Consider the following 25,557-nt stretch of genomic DNA (forward strand, 5'->3'; position numbering starts at 1 on the left):
CTGTCTGAGGGCTTGCAATATTTTTTTCTGGCCCATTTAGATACATGTGCAATTTAGGATACAATAGGTTTTAGGTATACTTCTGAAGCATATTCGATATTGTGGCCTTTCCATGTACAGTCATAGGTATGAAGAAGCAATGACGGTTTCTTTACAGGCGAAATTGTTCTAGATGGCGTTAGTATCGAGTAGTCCGTTATATTCTTGCTTGCATTTGGCTCATTTATTTATTTTAGTAATCACAAATGTGACACAAATGTCAATGTTCTATACAGACAACATTATATACAGTTCATAGCCCTGTAATTGGTTATAATGTACTTGAACATCAAAATTCGTCGTTAATATTATTGTTATTGTCGATATAATATAATACGTGAATGTTCGCTCAGTTTAGTTATGAGTATACGAGTACTGTCAACCTGATTAGAGTTTTCCATTAACTGGCGCCGAGGTCAAGTGAATTCTTTAAAGCTTACATTAAGGCCTTGATAAACCTTTCACGAGCCCACCTGAGACTTATTTTTGAAGACCGTCTAAAAGCATTACCGACGAAGCTGGCAAGTAACGTTAGTTGATAATAAAAAGAAATGAAATAGATAAGAGGCTCAGATAACCGTAAATTAGCGTCACAACTCGGAAATTGTACTAAAACCTCAGGGAGAGAGGGGACTGGAATTTAAAATGGTTCATTTTTTTCCGCCCTATCATTTGTCACGTCACAGTTGCAGTTGGGGGGTGTCCTGTGGCCGCCTTTTTTGCTCCCGATCATTATCAGCGCTTATTTACTCATTAATTTATCAGTGTCACCCAGATTAGCTTGTTTCCTGGAGGGATCGAGGGCCCTTAAGATTGCTAATGTTGTTATTTAAAATAGGGGGGTGAAAAAGGTTGCTAAGAAAATAATGATTTGATTTTAGTTACAAAGGTGGTTTCCTAGTTTATTAACTACTAGCAGATTAGTTAATTACTGTGAAATCATTTCGATAGGAATTGCCAAAAAGTGCTTAGAGACTTTTTTTTTCTAGACAACAGGAAGCCTTTTTTGCGATAAGACAAATCAAAGCTATGAAATAAGTAAAACAATATCAAAAAAGAAAGGTTTTTATTAAATTCCTTTTGATATTTAAGCTCTTCGTTGAAATTTTACGAGTGATTCGAATTTTATCAAATGTATTACTTACTTGTATCATAATGTTAAAGTTGAATCTAATATCTATCATTACACACCCCTGATACTCCGGAAAACATTATTGACCGTAACCACTGGATCCGTACGCTTCACACAACATTCGGGTTCACGTTTCACCGTACTATTATCTGCATCGCTTATAAAATAGAATTGCAAATTTCAACCCTTTGTAAGCGCTTTGCATTTGGGAACACAAATTCGCTTTTACGCTCATTTGCATGTTGCGATGTCGCAGTCGCGGTGACTTCCGAAATGTTGCAGCAATAATTGTGCGCTGCACTCTGGTTATTAATCATCTGAGAACCCAAATTTGAACCACCTGTAACCGTTAATTATTAGAAAAAAAAACCGGTTTTGTGAAACCACAGAACTAATAGATATTTAAATACTGGAAATGTCATGCGAGATAAAAACTTACTAAAAGGACATATTACTTATATTTATTTATTTTTTCAATTCTGTTTGTAACAAAGTCTAGTAGCTCAAAATTGGATTATGCCAAGTATTTTGGTTCAAAGAATTAAATTTCAGTGGTGATTACAATAATTTACTGAACTCTATAAAAACAAAAATCAACAGGAAAATAGGCAAAAAATTTGCTAATTTCATGATGATGTCGCCACATCTATTTTTAAATTAAATATACATGATACTATTTCTAATCCTTCTTAGGTATTAATTCTGTGGCTGCAACATAAAAATAAAATATATCAAGAAATTAAACTTGTTTTGCCATAGGTAACATTTATGTTATAAGACTATTTTATAAGACGGATATGCGTGTGTGGTTTGTAATTAATTGCAGAGAAAACTTCGCAATTACAATAGCAGACTAATTAAGAACAGATTATAAAGTAAACAAGCAAATATTGCGTAAGATTTGTGAGTCTACTTAAAACGTTACACATACACATCCATATTAATATTATAAATGCGAAAGTGTGTGCGTTTGTATGTTTGTACGTTTGTCCGTCTTTCACGTCGAAACAGAGCGACGGATCGACGTGATTTTTGGCATAGAGATAGTTTATGGGCCAGAGAGTGACATAGGCTAATTTTTATCCCGAAAAAATGTACAGTTCCCGAGGAAACAGCGCGCGATAACCGAATTCCACGCGGGCGAAGCCGCGGGCAAAAGCTAGTGATACATAATCTTAACAATCTTTCGGTATATAGAAGCGCCCTACTAAATAATATCGCGTAGCGCAAGCTAGATTCATATCACACTTTAATACTGGCACTACTCCCAGTTACTACTGTACGGTTGTACGCCGTGTTTGGGCGAAAACTGCAAAGCGTGAGAGGCTATTTGGTGTATACATACAGTTAGCCAAATATGCCTGAAATGAGGGTAGTATGATTTGGGTATTTGGCAAATGCGTTGGAACAAAGCAAACGTCGTAACTATAATGACAACTGTAACAGTGATGTGCTGTAAAGAGTACGAGTACAGTTTATACATAACTTGGGTGTAGTAAAAAGAATCTAATACTACTAAGTAACATTAAGAAGAAGTGTTATAAGTAACATTAAAATTTAAAACTTTATCTCGCAACAAAATGATTAAAAATCATCAAATAATTTTAAATTTCTTTATTGCAATGTTGGTATAACATAAAGTGAAATATTGCACCCCGATTCTACACGCAAAATTATGTATATATTTTGGCTATTACGAATATACCCATTTACCCCTCTAAGCGTTAAGTGTGATCCTATTTCTGCCCTAAATCAAACTAAGTGCACCACCGGCACACGCCATAAATCAGACTATACTGCAAATACGATATTAAATTTCTTTATCTAGGCACAATCTAGCTGCCATAACAGGTGCGCGTTATATTTATGCTACCCACACGTGGCGCAAAGGGCTGAATGTATTGCCCTACTTACTAAGGTCGACGGTGTTTTCACACATGTCATTTGTACTATGCTTGGAAGGTTACACGAGGCTTGTGCGTTCGCAGTTTGATTTTCTTTTGTTTCCTTTTGTAGCGTTGGCACTTTTATGTAGGGGTTAGTGGACACCGGAGACTGGCAATATTAAGATTGGTTTTTGGAGTCTCTTTGTACTTATTTTTTATTTCAACTCCAAATTTTTGTTACTAAAACCCATATCGAAAATACAAACTGAAACATAGATGCACAGAAAAACCAGAAAAATGCCTAAACCAGCGCTGGGAATACACTAATCTTAATTTGATTGCTTAATAACGACATCTCTTGTCCGGGTGAGCGGTTAGTTCCAATGGAATGCTGAAAGTTTCTCGATGAGGGCTACATCATAGATGTCGCTAGTGTCGCTGCTTAAGTGACTAAATAAGAAACAAACAAGCTGAGATATGAGGTGAGGTGACATAGGAGAAATTCGTGACTGTACTCCTGTCCAGTGGTGGTGTAGCGGTATACCGAGACGGAATGCCGAGGACCTGGTTTCGATTCCCAGCGCTGGTCTATTTTTCTGGTTTTTCTGTCCATCTATGTTTCAGTTTGTATTTTCGGTACTGGCAATATTGTATTAGGTAGGTACTTGCGGTAGGGTTAGATTTCATGCGTACCTACCTATTGGTGTTGGGTCTCTAATATTCTGAGTAAATTGTATTCTTCTAAGTGGTTACACTCTGGCTTAAATTTCCTTCTTCTAAGTCACTCCTATCACACTCTTGGCATAGTGGTCGTGGTTTTCGGTTGAGTTCAGTATTGAACCTTCATGTCATGACGACTTTCTTGGGAGAATAGTGTGGTGATTTCTCCTCGCCTTCCACATCGCAGTACTCAAGTCTGGAGTTGTTGGCAATAGAGAGCGCTGCTGAACTCTCTTACATCAGAACCCGGGACTTCCAGCTTCGTAGCGAAGTTAACTCACTACTCACTAGCTAGGCTATCCGGATGTCAGAGCAAACAACCAAAAAATTGATTAATTTATCCCACTTAACAGGTCAACAAACTGGTTAAACAACAAGTGACAAATTACGACAATTTTTAATCATCAAAATCACCAGTTATTGCAGTTTATCATTTACATAGTTAACTATTTTATGCCTCCTCTACATATCGACGGATGCGTCGGCAGATGAATCCGTAACCATATCTTCGGATAAGTTGCGATCCGTCCACACATCGGCAGACGTGTGGACAGGCGCGTTGCGTTCGCGCTGTCACCCTTGATCCGTGTCGAAAATTAAATTGGTACGACCACAGACAAGCAAAACCACCCTCTACATCGGCGGACGCATCCGCAGGTACAATCTGCCGACGCATCCGTCGATATGTAGAGGAGGCATTATCCATTCATGGATTAATCCAGGGTACGTTATTAACGTCGACGTTATTAACGAGTCGGTTCGAACGAAACGCTAATTGGCCCCAATTAGGTACTTAGTTTAATATTTCAGAATTACAAGTGATATTTAAAATAAAAAAAGCATTCTTAATTTAATCCTTTTTGGTCAATGAATATCTAAATATCAAAATTCTTTATAAGAATTTATACGAAGCCAAACAAACCAAATTCGCAGTGTAGATTTCATATAGATATCCACTACAAGCTTCGAACGAATGAAAACTTGATGCTTCTAAGTTTTATTTAAATTTGAATATTAGTCGTAATAAGAAGGCATGTAATATTCATTATTAATATTATATATACACTCTTTTGCCGAGCTTTCGTATTCCGAGCTTTGCGTATTTGGGTCAAAAGGCATGACTACCTCCATTATCTTTTCATAATATTGACATATTTTTAGCCAAGACTTTTTCCTTGTCAGACGACTGACATCAACAAATCATACAAATCAATATTTTTTGTTGATACCCAAAATTGCCGAGTTAAATTATAATCTATTTTTGTTACAGGTAACCATCGGAATTTCATCAAAATGTTGTGACAAACAAAGGGCCTACATGAGAAGGAGGCGCTCACGAAAATGTGTCTCTTAAAGAATTTTCAAGATGTTTTCAATAATAGAACCTTCCTATTCATAATAGTACTATTATCATTAAAGCTGTGTAGTCCTCAAGACTTGAACGAGGAGTTCGTGAATGAGGACAGCTTAGACACTATTTCAGACATTATGATTGTGCCAGTGAAAAAGGTTAAATTTCCTAGAAACGCTCAGAACCCATGTAGGCTGAGTGAACTCCTTTGTGATACGGGACAGTGTATATCATTGGACAAGTTTTGTAATGGCGAGGACGACTGTGGAGACAAGAGCGACGAGCCCAAGTCTTGTTCACGTAAGTAAATACTTAGCGGACCATTGTTTATAAGCATGAAATGTTTAGTTACTGAAATGTCGAACCCATGTTTCACTTACGGGTACATGCTATGTATTTTAGTAGATTGTTCAACAAGGGACTAAAACAAGCCATAATGACACGAGGTGTTTTGTTATTTCCACGCCCTAAAAATTGTCTATACACAATCAATGAAAATGGCGATAATGGCTGTTTAGGGGTTTTCAGAGTAAATAAAAAAAAACTTGAATCCCTAGACATTAATAAAGAGCTTTAGTCCCGATATGCAGAGACTAAAGTAACATTGTAAGAGCATGAGAAGTGAAAAATAAAATAAATATTGGATTTGTTGGAGACAGATGCGTGACAAAAAACTTTCAATGCAATAGAAATACCATCTTAATGGTTTGCAGAGGTATTCAAAATTATTTTAATATATCTCCTTCTTGGTCTTTAGGATGAATGTAAAGTTACATATAGTTATTAAAAAGGTTCAGTATGAAAATGGGCAAATTTAGGCGAGTCACGTAGAAACTCCCCATTACCTTGTTTGGGATGAAATATAAATTCAGAAATTTTAAATTAAGATAGAAAAAAACATATTCAGGATGCGCCATAGTGAGAGACATGTTTAAAGAGAAAATATAGTTAATTTAGCAGTTTCTTTACTAAAATACTTTTTTTTTTCGTTTAATGGTTGTAGGTTCAAAAAATATGGTTATATTTAAGTTCTAGCTTCAAACATCTAGACAAAAAAGTCATGTAAATATTTTCGCAAGCATAACTTGAACTCGTTGATAAATTTTATACTTATGTGAAAATAGAGACAATATCTGAAATTATACAGATACTAGCTGCTGTGTGATGTGGTGGCCTAGTGCTTTGACCTATCGCCTCTCAAGCAGATGTTCGTGGGTTCAAACCCCGGCTCGCATCTCTGAGTTTTTCGAAATTCATGTTCGGAATTACATTTGAAATTTACCACGAGCTTTGCGGTGAAGGAAAAGATCGTGAGGAAACCTGCACAAACCTGCAAAGCAATTCAATGCTGAGATGAATTCTGAGAGGAGGACTGTGCCCAGCAGTGGGACGTATATAGGCTGGGATGGATGGATGGATGGCCCGCGACTCCCTCCGCGTAGTATACGTTTATCGCTATCCAGCGGGAACTATGTAATTTTTCGGGATAAAAACTATCTTATGTTCTTCCCTGGGACTCAAAATATCTGTATACCGAATTTGATTTAAATCGGTTCAGCGGTTTAGACGTGATTGAGTAACAAACATGCAAACATCTTCACAAACTTTCACATTTATAATATTAAGTAGGATAGAATAAATCTATGTAGGTGTATCTAGCAGTCTTCAAATCTAGTGTGAATGAGCATTAATTAGGCAAGCATACTATCAGGCGTGATTGTGGTCAAATGCAAGTCTATTCCTGAATAAAAAAAAACTGACTAAAGATGTGATATATATTTTTGACGGATCCCTAAAAAAGGTCTGGGGACTTGAGTCGTGGCAAACGAGTGGCTGTGTCAGCGACCGACCGAGCCGGCTTCCTTAGCCTTTTGTGTATTATGTGACTCAAGTAAGAATAGAAAAGCGACCGAGGCAAATTCCGAGCGACATCTTCATACTCAAGAGTATGATATCTGTAGGAACTGATTTGAACCACAAAAAATAATTAAAAGTTAAGTTAAGATTTAAAATATAATTACAATTTCGTAGTTATATGTAGGATAAAACAATAAGAATTTGATTGTTTATTTTACTTTATATATTTTATACTAGACTGACTGTCACACGCGTAATCCGTTAGTTCCGTTTCATTAGGAATAAAAGCACACACACACACACACACACACACACACACACACACATTTATAATAAATATTAGGAGGATTACTGTTTTTCAAAAACTGTGTTTATCCGCGAAAGTTATGCACAGAGACGGCCAAAACATATTATTTTTGATATTTATGCGTTTCGCTACCGTTGGCTCTTAGGCTTATGTTGGGTAACTTTTAAAATATTTACATATATTTTGTGGGATTGAATTTTGGCAAGAGAAATTCGTAAACCGTTTTTAGATTAGTTGAAGACTTATAAAACTTCTGAAAAACAATACTGTTTGTTGATTTTCATTCATGATTCCTGATTATTTGATTATTTCTCATTTAATCTACCAAAATGGTAAGAATGCTGGTCTTTGAACAGTTGACTTCAAAATAAAAAGAAGATAAGATAATTTATTAAATAATTTGCAGTAACTACAAGATAACAAAGGATAGGTACAATGTATTACTAAAATTCTTTACTTTTTTGATGGTGTGCCTTGCTGTGGGACATATAGGTACATACTATTCAAAACGAATTTCAGGTCGTTTTACTTCTTACTAGCAGTCTCATCCGGCACAATTCACTAGAAGATTCTCGTAGCCCATTCCCGGCCTACTTCGTTATAAGTTATCGCAGGGTGCGTGCACTCCCTAACTCCGCTACGTTTCAGCACTTCCGTTGTACTAATAAACTCTCAAATACGAGGCCGGTATAATCGCCTGCCGTCCCTTCTGCTCTCGTAAAATACGTTTTTACGCTAGAAATATCCGGAACGATAATTGTCTTACACAAAAGACCTCGAGATGTCCTCACAAAGGGGATTGAAAGAACTAGATTACTGTCTGTTTCCACGATGCCACGTCTCGAGGGAGCCCGTTGCCACGTCAACGGGGCTTGATGGAAGCTTTACTATATATGAATTTCGGCCATTTCTATTTCGTGCGTCATTACACAGAGTTTGATAGCTACAAGGTACATCTATTTCTAGCAGTAATATTATTCAAGTAAATACCAGCTCTTTCGGAAAGATCATCATTGCCAAGAAGAATGCGTCGCAAGATACTAGTCAGAAAGTATTTTTTCAAAACGAAATATATAGTAGCAAATAATCCTTAATTTGAAACCTAGCATGATAAAGTAAATTATAAATATATATAGATCAAAGATATAAATTACATGAATAAAATGACAAGTATGTAGGGGGCATTTAATAAGATATATTGTAAGTGCTCCTCAATCCACTTAATACGTATTATATATTTAGTTATGGAAACAAAGGTAGGCCCTTAAGCAAAGTAAAATCACACTAGCTTTCAGCACCTAATAGTGACTTTAGTAACATTGATCATAGATATAATGGTACGCATTGGCCTTTGTAGTGAAACATTCTACATTTTTTTTCACTTTTGTAAATGACCGAAATGTGACTTAAAATAAAAAGTTGCACTTGGAATTATACAACGCATGTTTTCTTAGCGAAATCTTACCGCAATCTTCTTCTTCATCATCATTTCACACATGACATGACAGAATGGTTGTTGTCGTTAATCCAAGTGTTTGTAATCCACTACAAAATCCATCGTCACTTGCCTCTGACAGTTGCCTTCCTTGTATATATGTGCAAGAGATACCGAACGTTCGTTGTATCATCATCATCATCATATTAGCTGTAGGACATCCACTGTTCAGACCTTCCCCGTAGACATGCTTCAGTCAGAAGCGACTGCATCCACCGTCACCCCGCTGTTTCAACCAGGCCCTCCGACCATCTTGTTGGTGGACGACCTACGCTGCGCTTGTATACTTTACCTATATTACTTGTATTGTGACTTTACTGTTGTATACTTTTAAGATTTTGTAATGCATACAATATTGATGTCCTTGACTGTGTAAACCCAGTACATACACAGAGTTCTTGATAATATCACGTGCTAGCTTTGAGCTATCTTGGAAATAACGGCCTAGTCCATTTAATTATGAAAGGAAGCCTGTATCCAGTTCTGCGACATTCATTATACAGACTGTATTGTATAGCTTGTCGAGTTAATTGTATTAACATCGGATATTGTTTGCTGGTTGTGTACGCTACCTATGAGTATGGTATTGTTGCTATATAAAGTCAAAAATAAGGCACAGTCCAAATAATCCCTTCTATTATAAATTGTTTATTTATCGCATCTTTTCGTTTCGATATTGTTTTAATAAAATTTTATTACTCTCAAATAGTTTAGTGGCCGAGTCTAACATTCGTACGCTAGGGATAGCATTTATCATCTCTTTCTGCCCTCATCTTACATCGTGTGACAGAAAGAAGTGGTAAAAAAGATTATAATTTCAAGTGCATCAGAATATAAGGCTTCTGGTATAGAAAACATTTTCTCTTGATCACTATTTTTGCGGTTAAATATTTCCCAAGTATTGTTTCAATTTAGTCATTAAATAACCTATTATGTCTTTGAACTTAATTTAACTCAGTAGAAAATAATTATTTAAAAGAAAGACAGAAAGAAAATACATATTATGATCAAAATCAAATGTATATAAAATATCAAATTCCGTCAAGCGTATCATCCAAGGATTCTATTTACCTGTCGCTGAGCAGAAAAAATGAAACAAAGAACTATCGCTGTCGCGCCTACGCAACGCGATTGATTTGGCCTGAGCAATTTTTATTCACTTGAATTCCTTATCAAACAAGCAACATATTTTGCTTAAGAAAAATATTAAAAATAAATCGACAGCGAAACAATTTATTTTCTATAATACATTACGTATAGACCTGTCTCGAGTAAATATATGAACGTGTGTAACATGTATATAAAGTAGTACCCGTGGGTAAAACGAAACCACTTACTTATACCCATATATTTGGGTGACAAAATTTGTTTTGATAAAGCAATTGCACAATGGAGAACATACTCGTATGTACCAAAATATACTCAGCGGCACAAAATTTGGCCCACTCTACACTCTGGGCCAAATTTTGTGCCGCTGAGTATATTTTGGTACATACGAGTATGCTCTCCATTGTGCAATTGTTTTTTCCAAACAAATTTTGTCACCCAAATGTATGGGTATAAGTGGTTTCATTTTACCCACGGGTACTATAGTACATGTTACACACGTTCATATATTTACTCGAGATTCTGCTTTGTTTTAGCCCATATACCCTATCATATTGATGTTCTTGTAAGTGACTAGGCAAGGGCGCATTTGCTCTTGGTTGGTTATCCATACTATAATATTATAAATGCGAAAGTAACTCTGTCTGTCTGTCTGTCTGTCTGTCTGTCTGTTACGCTTTCACACCTAAACCGCTGAACCGATTTTGATGAAATTTGGTACAGAGATAGAATAGGCCTTGGGAAAGTAAGGTGGAAGTTCGCCAGTGTCGAAGATAACACCATGAAACTTGGCATTTAGGCACTTAATAAGAAATAAATCGATATCTGTTTGAGCTGTTTTGAAAATTCGACCTGTGGGGGGGTGAAATAGGGGATGAAAATGTATACAGAAGGTCGTCATTATCTAAGATAAATCGATGGTTCTCTATGAAACTTGGCATTTGGGCACGTGATAAGAGATAAATAGATATTTGTTCGCGCGTTTTTTAAAATTCTTCCTGTGAGGGGATGAAATAGGGGATGAAACTTTATATGGAAGATCGTCATTGTCGAAGATAAATCGGTGGTTTTTTATTAAACTTGGCATTTGGGCACGTGATAAGAGATAAACAGATATTTGTTCAAGCGTTTTTGAAAATTTTACTTGCGAGAGATGATGTTAGCAGAAAGGATGATGCAGTGTTAGCAGAGCCTTCTAAGCTCAAGCAAAATGTTCGCAATGTGGGGTCATTTTAGATGGCTAATTGACAGACAGTCAGACATGAAAAATTATAATTTTCAGATTTTTCTTATTTATTGTGCTATATAAGAGCTACCTTTATGCAAAATTCCAAGTTTCCAAGACAACCGGAAGTACCCTATTGCTTTTTGATTTTTTCACACGGGACTATTGACCTGAGTTTAGGGTTTCAATTTCAACTCGATACCGATACTCCGCGCGTTTACGAGATAAAGTGTCTTCAAAGACAGACGGACGGACGGACAGCAAAGTGATCCTATAAGGGTTCCATTTTTTCCTTTTGAGGAACGGAACCCTAAAAACATTTGTTCCGGCGCTTTCAAATTTCGACCTATTTACTTGAAAATATGGGGATGAAAGTTCTTAAGGAATTCCAAACAAATTGCTATATATTTATCGGGAATATGTGTAGCTCACAGATATGATATGAACAAGTGAATGAAGTCCGTGGTGTAGCTATGCTTAGTAAAAATGCCGTCTTAATTATAATCCTACCCTCCTAACTTACAATAAAGGATGTAAGGTGTTAAGGGTTCACTATGAATTAAGTAGTCCTTTTATGTTGGTAGGGTATAAATACACGTCGTATTGTTAAAATGTGGCTTCCCGCAAAATATTCATGTTTTACCAAAGAACACGGATGGATGGATGTAAGAGCAAAAAAAAATAGTTTATATTTATAGCAATGTTTTAAAATAGATTATTTTTAGTAAACCATAGAAGTTTCTATGTGCTTTTATTGGGTAAATAGCTATCCTAAATAAATTAAATACTTCCCAAAGTTACTATTCCACGCGGACGAAGTCGCGGGCAAAAGCTAGTTTCTTATATTTCTTTGCAAATCTCTTTGTGTTGTTCAGTAAATTGGTCGAACACTTCTCCTTAATTTTTATTACGCTAAATTTACCTGATTTCGCTCCCACACCAACTTTGACAAGTACCTACGAGTATACAAATACGTGTAATACAATTACGTGTTCGCAACGAGTAAACTCTACTCGATTTGATGACTTAGAATAACTATACCGCCTAAACGGTTTATCAATTGAGTGCTTTGCAGAGGTCCATATTTAATCAAAAATAATTTTACTTTATGTATTGAAGTATATCGTTAACAATGTGGTTTAAAACGCGGATAGACCAGCCATTTTATTTTGAAAGCCTATTTTCAGGTGACATAGTTCAAATTGTGTAAACACAGGAAGTATCATGACTCGATTGAGCGGCCGGCAATTTTGCCCGTGTGAATAAATTCTATTGATGACTTTTGTGCAAGTTAAACGACAGCAATCGCTTTTTATGAAGCCCTTAGGTTAACGGCTAATGATCGGCTGCATGAAAGTGCTTGCACCAGACCTTTTTAAAGTTCGATGTAAGTTGAACTAAGTCATTAATGCATCCGGTCCGCTCGCGGTGTAAATTGGGCTTTAGTGACTTTAACTATTTTTTTTTTAGCTCTGTCAGAATGAAACATTTTTGTTATTGGTTCGATAAATGTTATTAATTATCATAATCATCAGCCGGAAGACGTCCGCTGTTCATCAAAGGTGTCCTCATTAGAACGCCATAATAAACAACAACTCAAAAACTCAAAATCATTTATTTGCCTTGAAACAATACAAAATACTCGATCAAACCCTGTAAGGGCACTGCAATAATGAAATTGTTAAATTAACCTTGAACCTACGAGCGCATAATGGATATGTGCTCGTAGCCTTAAACTTAGCTAACACATAATCAACACAATAATTATAGTAGAATACAAAATATTATTAATTACATACTTTCCTATCTACTGCTGGCTAGTGCTTATCTTTTTAAAATTCCTGTAAAGTGTAGTAGGATTTTTCTACATTGTATTTAGTAAGTACAGTTTTAAACAACCTTTTAAGCTTTTAAGTAAATCCGGAGTTTTATTATATATTTTGATGCACTTGCCACTTCCATTCACGTTGCCCACAACTATCGCGATGTCGTCAGTTCACCTAGTGGGAGGATTGTCAACGCTTCATCTTCTGATTCATGGACTATTCTTTCTCAAGGATTATCTGTTTTTCGAGTGATGAATACAATGGGGATTTGCTGATCTCCATACCAATAAATTAAAACAGTTACCTTGTTACTCTAACGCTACATGTGGAAAATATCTAGGTACGTTTGTGTGACATGCGTTTTCATGCATTACCACGCCTTTCTTCCCTTCCACATAAATCAACCTATGTTGCACAAATGCAATCATCACCAACATCATACGAGACGCTAACGCGTTTCCATCATAGTTTGTTTTTGGGTTTTCGTGAGACAGTTGTGCTTGAGCAGTGTACCTGTAGCTTGGAGGATGAGCTCGTAAAGAGTTTGAAACGCGTTAAATTACTGCGTGGCGTTGATGATAAATAGTTGGGCGTCTGACATAATGTAATATTAATATGGACGCGGAGGAGAGTGGGCTTTTGTATGAAGATGTGTGTGATTTTGTATGAGGATTGTGTTGCTCAAAAGTAGGTCTTTTGCATATATAGTTGCAAAAAAGCAAAGTAAATGTTTTTGTTTTAATTACTTCAGCTCTGGCCTTTGCGCGTCCCATTGCTGGGCACAGACCTCCTCTCATATTGAGAGAGCTTGGATTGTTGTAATTCCCTCGAAAAATACTTAGTCAAGTGTGATGTCTTTATCTGTAAATTCATTAACTAAGTGCAGCATTTACAAAAGTTATAAGCCGACAAACGAAAATAACAATATGAATTTGGCTAGCAGTTTGCTTATTCATATTTTACGTTATTAAATAACTGAAAGCCAAAACATGTCGACGTAGCAAATAATTTCGAATAACGACACAATATTTGTACACGTTCGCTCCACTTAGCAAGTCAAGCATACAATAAAACCTCCTTTAATTACAGCGATGCCTGAAAACGAGCTTTCGCTTTTATCGCTCCGCTAAGGTGGTCGTTAACCCGAAATATAGCTACAATTAACAAAAAACCCGCGCTTCCCCTTTAATAAGGTGTTAAGTTTACCGTGGCGGTGTTTACAAAATGGACTGTCATTAGTCACGAACATTTACTCTACCTGGATTTATTAATGCCTATTTACTTGTTTAAAAATACAGAATGCCCGATAATGTCTGGCCAAAGGGAGAAGACCTTCGATTTTCGTTTAGTGGACCTTGCTACTGTTGTTAGGCCGCGCTGCATGTATTCATTCATTACTTGTGGAATTCATTTAAATTATACAAATTATAACGATATGATATAATTGTATTTATGTATGCACGTACGATATAAACGATACTTTACATGGTATAAAACAAAGTCGCTTTTCTCTGTCTTTTTCCTGCATGTACTCGTATGTACGCTTAGATGTTTTAAACTACATAATAGCTTTCATCAATAAATGAAATAATTAAAGAGAGAGGTTTATTAATATACGTATAGTGACGCGCCCCGACTCCACATGGATGGGTGTAGTTTTAAGCAAAGTAAATTGTAAAATGTAAAGTTACTAATGCGTTTAATTAAAGTTTATTTTTCGCCTCTTTATTTTAAAGTTCACCCATGCGAACCCGGGGCGGGTCGCTTATATCTAATAACCGATAACAGACGATAAAAAAATCCCTTATCCCTTTCTGTACTAATAGATAAGAAACAATTGAAAAGTTAGTTTACTTAGTGCCATACAAATAAGCATTCACAATAGTGGTACAAAGTAACGCAGTAACATTAATTATTTTGAGCACACAGTAGGCATTGTATGAAATTTTCAAAATGTGCGACAAACGTTCACAGTTTTAAGTTTCCTATTTACACTCATTTACCTTCCTGCAGCCCTTTACTCCTACTTCCTTCCCTACTGGCATACAGAAATTTAATACATCACATTACCAAAACTTTAATCTGCATAACAACTCCTCATCAGTCGCAAGGCTCCGTAACGCGTCTTTCACCAACAGAGTTTGGAAGAACAATTTTGTTCACATTCAGTGAAACTCGTAATGGCGTCCTCGCTAAGATGTCTCAATTATGCCCGCTTAAGCTTCAGTCGGCAAATACTTTTGTTCGCGCCGTCTAGTTTCCGTCTATTCAGTGCCTTTTATATGGTCCGTAATGGTTATGTTGCGAATAACTAGCGAGGAATTCTTTGTATAAACTGAGATGCTTCTGATATTTATGGCGCTAGCATTTGTACAAGTTTGTCAGACATAGGTAACTAAGAAAACAATAGTTTTTGTGTTTTGGCTATGTGCAGTATCGGTGAAATTACTGGCACATCTTAATCTGGCCGGGCAAGGTATCGGCATTTTTTTGATGTTAGATGTATTCTATGGGTAATGGTGTTTGTTTATTTATCTTCAGGTGACATACGTATTTGTTTTCTGCTTTGCTTAAAAATCAAATTTAATCCAACTTTAAATGAACTGTTACATAAGCAAGTTAATTTTTAAATCAATCTCAGTAAATTAAACAGTGCGGTATTTGACTATTTTTATACATATATTGTATTTATTTATTTATTTATTAAAATTACATTTGTACCCTTACAGCTAAAGCCAAACCGGCACAAACTTTCAATACTTAAGATAATATCTAGGTGAGTTACGCTATAGAGCTCGCAGGCATCTGATCTTCCGCTACTCTCTTGCACTCGGTCATCAGGCGCCCTACAGTGCTCGCAAACAAGTCTAGATATAAATTAAAACTAGAGAAACAAAGTTATAAAGGTTTGAAATCCAAGATTGGACAGAGAAAGACATACTAGCATGTGACGTCACACGCAAGTAGCGCCATACTTGCTGCATAGAGAAAAGCGTTTGAGAAAGAGACAGGTAGGTATATAGATTTTTCAAAAACCACTATAAATCCAATTTTCAACCGATTTTAGTTTTCTCTTCGCCAGACACTGTCTACATAATATCTATATTTTTATAATAATATATAAAACATGGCAAATTTAGGAATTGTCAAATACCGTATTGCACCTTTGCAAAGTTTGTTTCACGTTAGTTTTGTAAGTAAAATAGTATTTTATAAAATTAAGATTGGTTTTTGGAGTCTTTTTGTATTTTTTATTTCAACTCCAAATTTTGTTACTTTTACATCCCGTAAATCCCGTAAACCACATCGAACATACAAAGTGGTGGTGTAGCGGTATAGCACGCAGCACGGAATGCTGAGGACCTGGGTTCGATTCCCAGCGCTGGTCTCTTTTTCTGGTTTCAGTTTGTATTGTCGATATTTTATAAAAGTCAAAATATAAATTAATTTACTACGAGCAACTTATTAAAGAAACAAGTCTTAAGGAAACATAATATAGAGTCGGTTCGGTACAGGATAAAGCAAACAAAATTGCACTACGCAACAAAGATAATGACGAAGAAACACTAACAACTCTAACAAGCTCCCGAGGCAACTTAAGTTCTACATATGCGAGTATCTAACTGAGCCATTACTCTAGTAAAATGGTCTATTTGTTCTACGTCGCCATGCATCGGGGAAAATGAAGAAATCCATCTATTTAGCGTGGAGGTAGCTTTGTTTAGCTGGAGTGAATAAGTGCTACGGCCTTTTATAATAATGATACAATGTTGGCGTAGCGTAAATAAATAATTGGCAATGAATATAAAATATACTAAGAGACCTTGCTGCTAGTTTATTAAAAGCAAGATGGCCATGCAAAGTTATAGTACGGTTAGCGACGAGCGTAATGATTTTTGAAATAACTTCTATTGGGTATTTAAGGCCGCTTCCCTTTATTATCATTTTCATACGATATCTTGTCAGTCTCAAGCCCCATCATAATGATAGAGCTGCCTCATAGGTTTGAAGTAGATTAGAAACGTCATAATGACAATGATGACCTACATTTTGTAACTACTACGCGAATATTTATCATTAATTATAATGCTACTGCTTTGCTTATAAGTTTTGACATTGTTTTATTTTGTCATTTTTAATTAGCATTATATTTGACCAACAAAAGAGGCACGTTTAAATCCTGGCTAGCGTAAGCATATCCAAAAAAATCGTGTTTTTTCGGTTTCAGAAGCCTAGTTTACTCAAATGTTTCAAGTATAATGTATCAGACAGTTCGATGTCTCGGCACGTTCGCTCGCATAATGCATCGTAACTGCATATCGTGTTAGCTGTAAACAAAAACAAAAGAATATTAAAGCAAACACGATGTTCAACGGCGAAGTGAACACTTATGCTACGTAATGCGCTGTCAAGGTAGACAAAAGACGGTTTTTTATTTAAAAGAATGTAAAAATATGGCCGCTCCCTATTCAGCCACGCTTTGTACTATTGTACTACCGATCTTTTTACTTCTCATTTCCTTATTTTTGTGTATGAAGGATTAACAACGCAGGTACCGCAGCCCGCACCTATTTATTATCTGCTGCATACTTTTTTGAACACTTGTTTTTTTGTGGACATTTTTAGATGTTAATTTTGTACGCGGTTTTATTTTTTGCATATTTAGTGCTCAACACGTTCACCACACAATAAAGTTGGATAAAGGTAATCAGATTATTTTTTTACTTTAGGAATGGGTAAAATGAAGTGTACCTACGAGTTCTTTTATAGTGTGATTGAATCACATTGTTACTTTTGCTGGCCTTCAGTTTCACTTAATTTAACATTGTAGACTTGGGTCTAATCATTGACCTAACTTAAGTAGTAGGTACAAGGTAAATTCAATTATTGGTGGCAATTAGGTACGTATCTTTTATTTTTTAATTTCAATAAGCGGTTACAAATATTCTAGTCTTAAAATATTTCCGTTAGACTCAAGAATTAATCTTAATAATTCCACTAAAAAAGAACCAACCTAAAAAAGACCATAGGGTGATATTTTTTCTTCAGATAGTTTTTAGACAAGAGAAATATCGCTCGTCGAGAATCGTAAGGTCCGTGACGCAAATAAAAAAGTTACCAAACAGCAAGGCTACTACGAAACTCGAAGTTCGTATCATACCGTCCCTTTTCGCTCTCGTTTTAAAAAGTATAAGTGTCAGAGGGACCGCACGACGCGAACTTCGAGTTTCGAGTTTCGTAGTAGCCCTGCAGACCTCACGATACTAGCACCAACTATTATCACAAATACCCTCATTGAAATGAGATCTAACCGAATGAATACAAATAAAATTCTAATCTATCAAGTGAAATAAACACCTGAATTACATAAACACTTGAAGTACACAACTTCAATTGCACCTACACACAACAAACAACAAGCGTCCTCAACTAACCATTAATTTTTCTTCACACCGAAACTAATTAGCTTTCGCAGTCTAATTCCGTACCTAACCTCAAACATTTGCAGCTTGCAACAGGACTTATATGGGCGACGTGGGACGGACGTACGAGTTGGAAGTGAGAAGGCCGAGGGAGGACCACCTGCCGTTCATCTGCCACCTCAACTTCACTGCCACTGGGGGCAATTATGGTGACATCATACAGGTGTGTTAACTTGTACTTATGTAGTTATTATTATACTACGTAATACAGCATCAAAAGTGCCTTGAGATATTTTTTATCCCTTGAAAGTTAATCTGAATATTCCAACATGCGCATATTATCACTGACTCAAAACATCAAATTTGTCTAGGTGTAATGAGTATCCCAAGACTTTTTTGATTTGTGTTTTATATTACATTATCATAAGGATATGAAATGACAGAGCGGAGTAGAGCTAGTGTGCACTATTTTGCACTTTAGGGCATTATAGGTGGGCTAAGCTGAATTTTTTTGTGGGTGAACTTTCTCATAGGGTAGGGTTAACACGCATAAACCGCCATCAAAATAAATTTGTATCTCACTCTTACCCGAAAACTTGAAAAAATAAGTTTTAAGTAACTGTTAATGTTTCACAAAGAAATTTATTGTTTGCGGGCTTATTAAAAAGCGAACGAATAGTATGCGATTATCATGCAGTGATTTCGTAATATGGGTAAAAACAAAGACAATAATCCAGCCTCAAAATACACAAGAAAGAATATGACTAGTTTTGTACATTTATCTAACTCCATTGTATACCGACATTGATTAAAAAATAACAGTATGTCTAGAAATAATATTTTTTTATAAAAGAAATTAAACACATGGCTGGTCTTGCAATAAAAGCGCTATATACTTCTTCAAAGTAAATTAGACGAGTTGGTGTAACGTCGTAGCAACGTCTACGATATCCTGCCGCGTGGCTACGAAGCTACGGCGTAGCGGTGTCACTAGCACAATATACTAAATTAATCAGGAACTATTTTACAATACAATACAATGGCTCTTTATTGTACACCAGAAATAGTAAGCGATACAAAAAACAGGTACACAGAGAGAAAAGTACAAGGTAGGCAATAGGCGGCCTTATCGCTTAAGAGCGATCTCGTCCAGGCAACCTTTTTCAGAAAGAAGGAAGGACTAGTATTAAACGATACAACCGAAATATTTCCTTTGCAGTGAGTTAAAATTTTGAATGTAAAGTTATTATTTGTTTCAACAAATTATTAGAGTAATTAATTATCTAATAATCTTAGCTATACGACGCGGTTCTCTATTATTAATTAAATAATCTAAATGTTCAGACTTGGAAAATGAACTAAAGATATTTAAACTAGCTCAAGTTGTTAGGCAAAGGCCTCTTTTCTTGACCTCCTTTACTTCTGGTCTGGTGCAAATAGAACTGGAAAATGACTATTTATGTATTAAAAGAAATTTGTAACCTAGTTTTTGCGTTGACTGACACAAAAATGAATGTAGTGAAAAACTTATCGTTGTTTGTATGAAAAAGTACTATTCGAAAATTTAAATTTGATAAACTCCTGACGTGGTCGTGCTCATCGGTTCCAAATTGTCAGGACCATCTTCTTGGTAAAAAAATAGTGAAAAAGTTTCCTTTCACACCGGCCTACTGAAATTAGGAGTTTGTAGTTGGCAACAGATAGCGCTGCTGCTCACTCTCACATCGGCTTTTAGTCGCATGTAGGCACATCCTATTTTAAAAGTGGCTTTAATATTTATTATCTTGTTACAGCTAACATTCGACACATTCACAGTAGGCAAGTTTGTCTCATTCACGTCGGACGGTTGCCCCGACGGTCACATGACGATTGTTGAACGCAGCCCATCCCCGCCTACTGGACAGTGGTGCGGCTCAGCATGGGGCTACACTGTGTACTTCAGTGAGTCGGACTCGATTAATATGACGCTAAGACTGGACAGGCTGAGCCAACAGGTGGGTTGAAGCTCATGTATATTTATAATACTAAGGCAGTTCATAGCTGATGCGTGTACATCATTATTCCATTGTGCTAATGTTTTCAAAAAGCTCAACATGTTAAAGTTCACTGAGGTACTAATTGCCTTAAGTAAACTGTTCCATACTTTCTCTTTACGATTGACTAAGAAATGGCAGAAATTATAGTAATTGACGTGGTTTTTCTTTGAAAGTCTTTTGAAAATAATTAGCGCGCGTCATTTATTTTCTTATTAGATTTCATATGCAGCAGGTGCTAATGGCATCCTACGATACGAGTATTTCTAAGGCTTCGCTGTCTGCCCGCCCATATGATACGCCTGTATATCTATCTATTGAACCATAATACGTTGACACATTAAATTTTCACAAAGAGTCTCTTAATATGGCTGCTAAATCAGTAAATAATAAAAATAAAGAAAATAATTCTTGGGTTGTTTATCTACGATTTTTTACTAAATAATGGCAATTGACCATTCATATGATACTTACTAGGTACAGTTGTTTTATTTTTTATGCAGCAGACCTTTTTGCGAGTTATAATTTAAGACTTAGGTATCCAACAGACCGTTGATAAAGAAATTGTGTATTATTTTTAATTAAACAATAAAACAAACATAGTTATGAACTACACACATGAAAATGTCTCGGGAAATCACATTGAAGCTACTGATATGCATTTGATCCGTAAAAATTCCTTTAGCGGTAGACAAAGGCAGTTTTGTCATTTGTGAGGAGTATGGACACACACATTGTTTCATAAGTAGTGATTAATTAGATTTGTTGAAACAGTTTTTAAAGGCATCACTATCGAAAGTAGAAACGCAAGTAGTTAGATAACTACATAATTAACGTTAAAAACAATTTGCGTTCCAACCACTAAGTGGCACTCACTCTGACAGCGCCACTCTATTCTATCCGATCACTTTTATGCAAGGTTGGTTATTAACTGCACGCTGCAGAAACGCATGTGTTCCCATCCTAGACGCTCTACTAACGGACAATCGATTCTATGGTGGCTGTCCACTCCAGGTCAAATCCTCATGCAAAACCACCAACGTACCAGCAAGTATGGACTGGTAATCCAGGCAGAAGAATTGTTAAAAACCAACCCATTGAACTCTCGATTCAGATAAAAGACTGTGAGAATTAATTGTTTCCTACCATCACCTAGTACTAACTATATGCTCCTCTCATCCACTCAAAAGTTGAGTGGTTGAGATCACTTAAAGGGATAAATTCACCTTTGCATAAATATCTGAACGTTTTTCTGTTGTGTTAATTTTTTATTTTTATAAAATAAAGGCTTTACTATACACAAACCTTTTGTCCAGTTTTAATTCAACCAATTATTTATTTTGAACGTGAACCACCGTGAGACTCACTCGTATTTAATGAAATAAATCCGGATCATTCACGTCTTAAATTGAGTTTAGCTCAACACGTTTTGGCCCTTCTGTCGCGAGCAGAACGGTGGCGCGCAGTTCGCGTGTTGCAGCAGCCGCTGAGTCGTATTGCTTCAAGAAGAAGGGCTACGAATTAGCCCGAAACAAGTCGAGCTAAATTTAAGACGTGTGTTATCCGGAATTATTTAATTAAATATTTATTATGTATTTTGTACCAGAAACAAATGATTTGTAAATTATATAATTGTTTTCTTTCTAACACATATATTCGCTTAAATGAAAATATAAACATAGTCGAGAAACTGACCAACTATTCGCGACTCAATAAAATTACATCGTAAAGGTAGAATCATACTCAAAACTTCATGTTCATGATATATGAGCTTGATATCTTTTATGACAACATTAGAGGCCTACTTTAACAAAAGTGTAGGTACTTACATATTCCGAATAATGAAAATTTTACTCTATATCATTCAATTCAAAGTAGAAATAAAAGTACTTTGAGAATGAAACATAAAAAATACTATAATTGCCAGCGACAGCGACATGACGACATCGATTCATGTTTGCGTCAGCAATCACACTTCTGTTTCACGGAGTGTATAATTTCCAGCGAGTTCGAGTATTGATTCCTTTGTTCAAAGTAAATCTAATCCAGTTTATTCCCAAGTTTTATATTCTTAGAAAGTTTTTTTAATGGATTGTATGAATTGACTTTTAAAATAATTGTATATTGGTTTTATTAATATGTTGAAAAGAGAGGTACTTTGTGTGTAATGAATGATATTTTATAGGCATCTTACAATGCCGTTAGCATTTCAGCGAATTTTAGCAATATTCCTGATTACTCGTATATCTCGAAAGTAATCTGATGGGCAGCCCTATACGAAAACTCGTTAAAACTGTGAGCATGCTAATTAACTGTATGTTTTAACACATATTAAAGTTAAACCTTATTAATGAACAGTGATATTTATCTTCATTAAGAGTCTCACTAAGCATCCCTTTGTGTTTTAGTGACGTGACGTAACTAACTACGTGTTTGCGCCTGTGACTTGACTAATATTTCACATCACCCCGCTTTTAACGGTTCGCTGCCTTTCCTTTATCTGTTGTTAGCAGCCGTATTATGTGCAAGGGTTGAACTTTCGATCAATTAATTAAGCGACGAACGCAGGCAGCTGCTCCAGGATTACATTAAACGTTTAAATTCATAGCTAAATCAACAAAGAATGGTTGGCTTAGTAAAGTAAAGCAAGTTTAAATTAAAATACTTTTACAACGGTAAATACAACTGGGTAACTAATAACGAACTAACTGACAACCCTGTTTGTAGGGCGTTGGATACAATTTCGACTTCAAGTTGGCTTACAAGTTTCTAAGACGGAGTGAGGCGCGCTTGCGGTATGGGAACGCGACGGTGGGGGCATGGCGGGGTGAGAGTGTGCCTGGGACGTACTGCGACCGCATACTGAGCGATTGCGACCTGCGGGCCTGTCGTATCCAGTCGCCGAACTTCCCCGGCGTGTATCCCAGAAATGCCACCTGTACATACCGCATCGAACACACCAAGGTACCGACGTCTTTGTCATTGTCGACGCGTCGCATTTCAGCGAGAATCTGATTTTATCAGGTTCACATTTTCTTTTACTATGAAAAGTCGTAAAATTTTACATCAACTCTATAATTATTTGAACTGAGTTAATGCTTGAAGGGTTTGCTTAGATTTTGTTTATATTGTGTTATTTTTGATTTTCCTTAACTTAAAGGGAATAATATTCAACAGATCAAGTGAAGTTTATTTCTCCAGGACACTAGTAGCATAACTATATTTAAAAAAAATCATCAATAATTATGATAATGGTTTTTACCATATGATGCTTTCTTTAAAGTCTCTAACCAAAGTGTTTTCATTTCATACATATTTAGCATAAGAACGTTAAAAAAGTGACACGTCAATATTACTTGTCAAGTTTGTAAAAAAAATATGTTTTTCTTTTGAGCCAAATAGTTAATTACCAGGAAGTTTGTATTAAGAAACTGATACAAGGGCCTTTCTCTTAAAAGTTGTACCCCTAACTTTTTTCTGGGATTTTGAAATCTTTATGTTACATCTACTCAGAATCACGAGTACTATCGATTAGAATAGGTGAAAAAATTTCAAAATCCCAGGAAAAAGTTAGGGGTACATCTTTTAAGAAAATGGCCAAAAAAACTATAGGTAGAGTCATTCACGATGACGCGTGCCGTGGTTCTTATTACAATGTCATTAATGACTAATTTTGACAAAATCACGTGTCTTCGTGGATGGCACTAGGTATACCTGGTTAACAGAAACCAAGAAAAACATATTTAACATTAAGTATTAGTATTTAACATTAGTAAGATAGTGATAGTTCGTGTCGTTTTCTACACCATTAACTATTATAACGACCTCCTGTGGCTTTCTAATAGTGTGTAACCGTACTTAGTGCCCTTAACTATTTATGCACTTAAGTATACCGGGTGTGGCCTGTAATACGAGCAAAAAATTAAAACATAAATCGTCCTCGTCAAACTGAATAACATTAGTTCAGCGACTTTTAAAAATAATGGACTATGTGGATTTTCCATTTTTCATACAAATTAAGTTAATGTACGCCATCCTAGAACCCAACTGACGTCGCCTGTCACGCTAAAAACATCAAGCATTTTGCTTTACATTGCTTCTTCGAATAAACTTAAAAGTGTAATAAAAATTAAAAACTACTTATTTTTAAAAGTCGCTAAACTAATGTCGTTCAGTTTGAGGAGTATGATCTATGTTTTAATTATTTGCTTGTATTACAAGCCACACCCAGTATTTCTCCGACAAATGAGAAACTCACATAGTATACATACATTTGATATATTTTACATACCAGATAAATCACATTAATTATAATAAATGGCACCGAATCCAACTGATAAATATTTAAATGGGAACACACCTAAACATGAATAATTAAAAATTACTGTGAAACCAGAAATACGCGCGAAGCGTGAGTCCATGCGGTTTATGTGGTAGTTCCAATTAATAATTTATATTAAATTCACACCAAACTAGAGACAATTAAGCAAAACTGTATCTTTCGTCAGCAAATCAAGGTCTCATTTAGTTAGCAACTTAATTAGAGATTATAGCAAAGTTTAATTGTGTTTTTTAATATTTGTGTTTCAGATACCATCGGATAAACACGTTTTAATAGTTGTAAGACAAACAAACAGTCATAAAATACATATCAAAGACCAAATAGTCAAATACGATAGAAGTCAAAGAGTTTTGAAGTAAGTATATCGTAATATTTTACCTGGGACACAAGAACTACACTCAATTAACACTATTTTTCATAACAATCAATATCAATGAGGGTTTCTTGACAAGTAAAATATCGCTAGATGGTGTTAGTATCGAGAACTCCGTTTGACGTTACAATCTTGCTTGCGATTGGCTCCTTTAGTTATTCAACCAATCACGTGACACAAATGTCAAAGTTGTCAAACTGACCTCACGGTACTAGCGCCAACTAGCGTGTCACAGAAATTCACATTGAAATAGAACTCCTCACAAATAAAGTCTAACCCATTGATTCACCATCCATTGATTAAATTTATTTGACGGATAAATGTGATACAGTCTTTGTTTGTTTTGTTTGAATAGACGGAGACGGCATCACATTAATATCCGTGAATTAAAATTAATCAATGGGTGGTGAAACAGCCCCTTAATCAATCAATTAACGTTCT

General features: G+C 35.8%; 1 protein-coding gene across 1 annotated transcript in view; it reads left to right on the forward strand.

The window, feature by feature from the left end:
- Positions 1-25,557, forward strand: part of LOC141437477 (uncharacterized) — a 61,661-nt gene that overhangs the window by 25,184 nt on the left and 10,920 nt on the right. The window contains 5 exon segments of the mRNA XM_074100883.1: positions 5,048-5,428; positions 18,455-18,591; positions 20,162-20,362; positions 23,129-23,365; positions 24,992-25,098. Of these exon segments, the coding sequence (XP_073956984.1) occupies positions 5,119-5,428; positions 18,455-18,591; positions 20,162-20,362; positions 23,129-23,365; positions 24,992-25,098 (992 nt within the window). The 5' untranslated portion in view covers positions 5,048-5,118.

This window comes from Choristoneura fumiferana, chromosome 17, assembly GCF_025370935.1.
Source record: "Choristoneura fumiferana chromosome 17, NRCan_CFum_1, whole genome shotgun sequence".
NCBI classification, from domain to species: Eukaryota; Metazoa; Arthropoda; class Insecta; order Lepidoptera; family Tortricidae; genus Choristoneura; species Choristoneura fumiferana.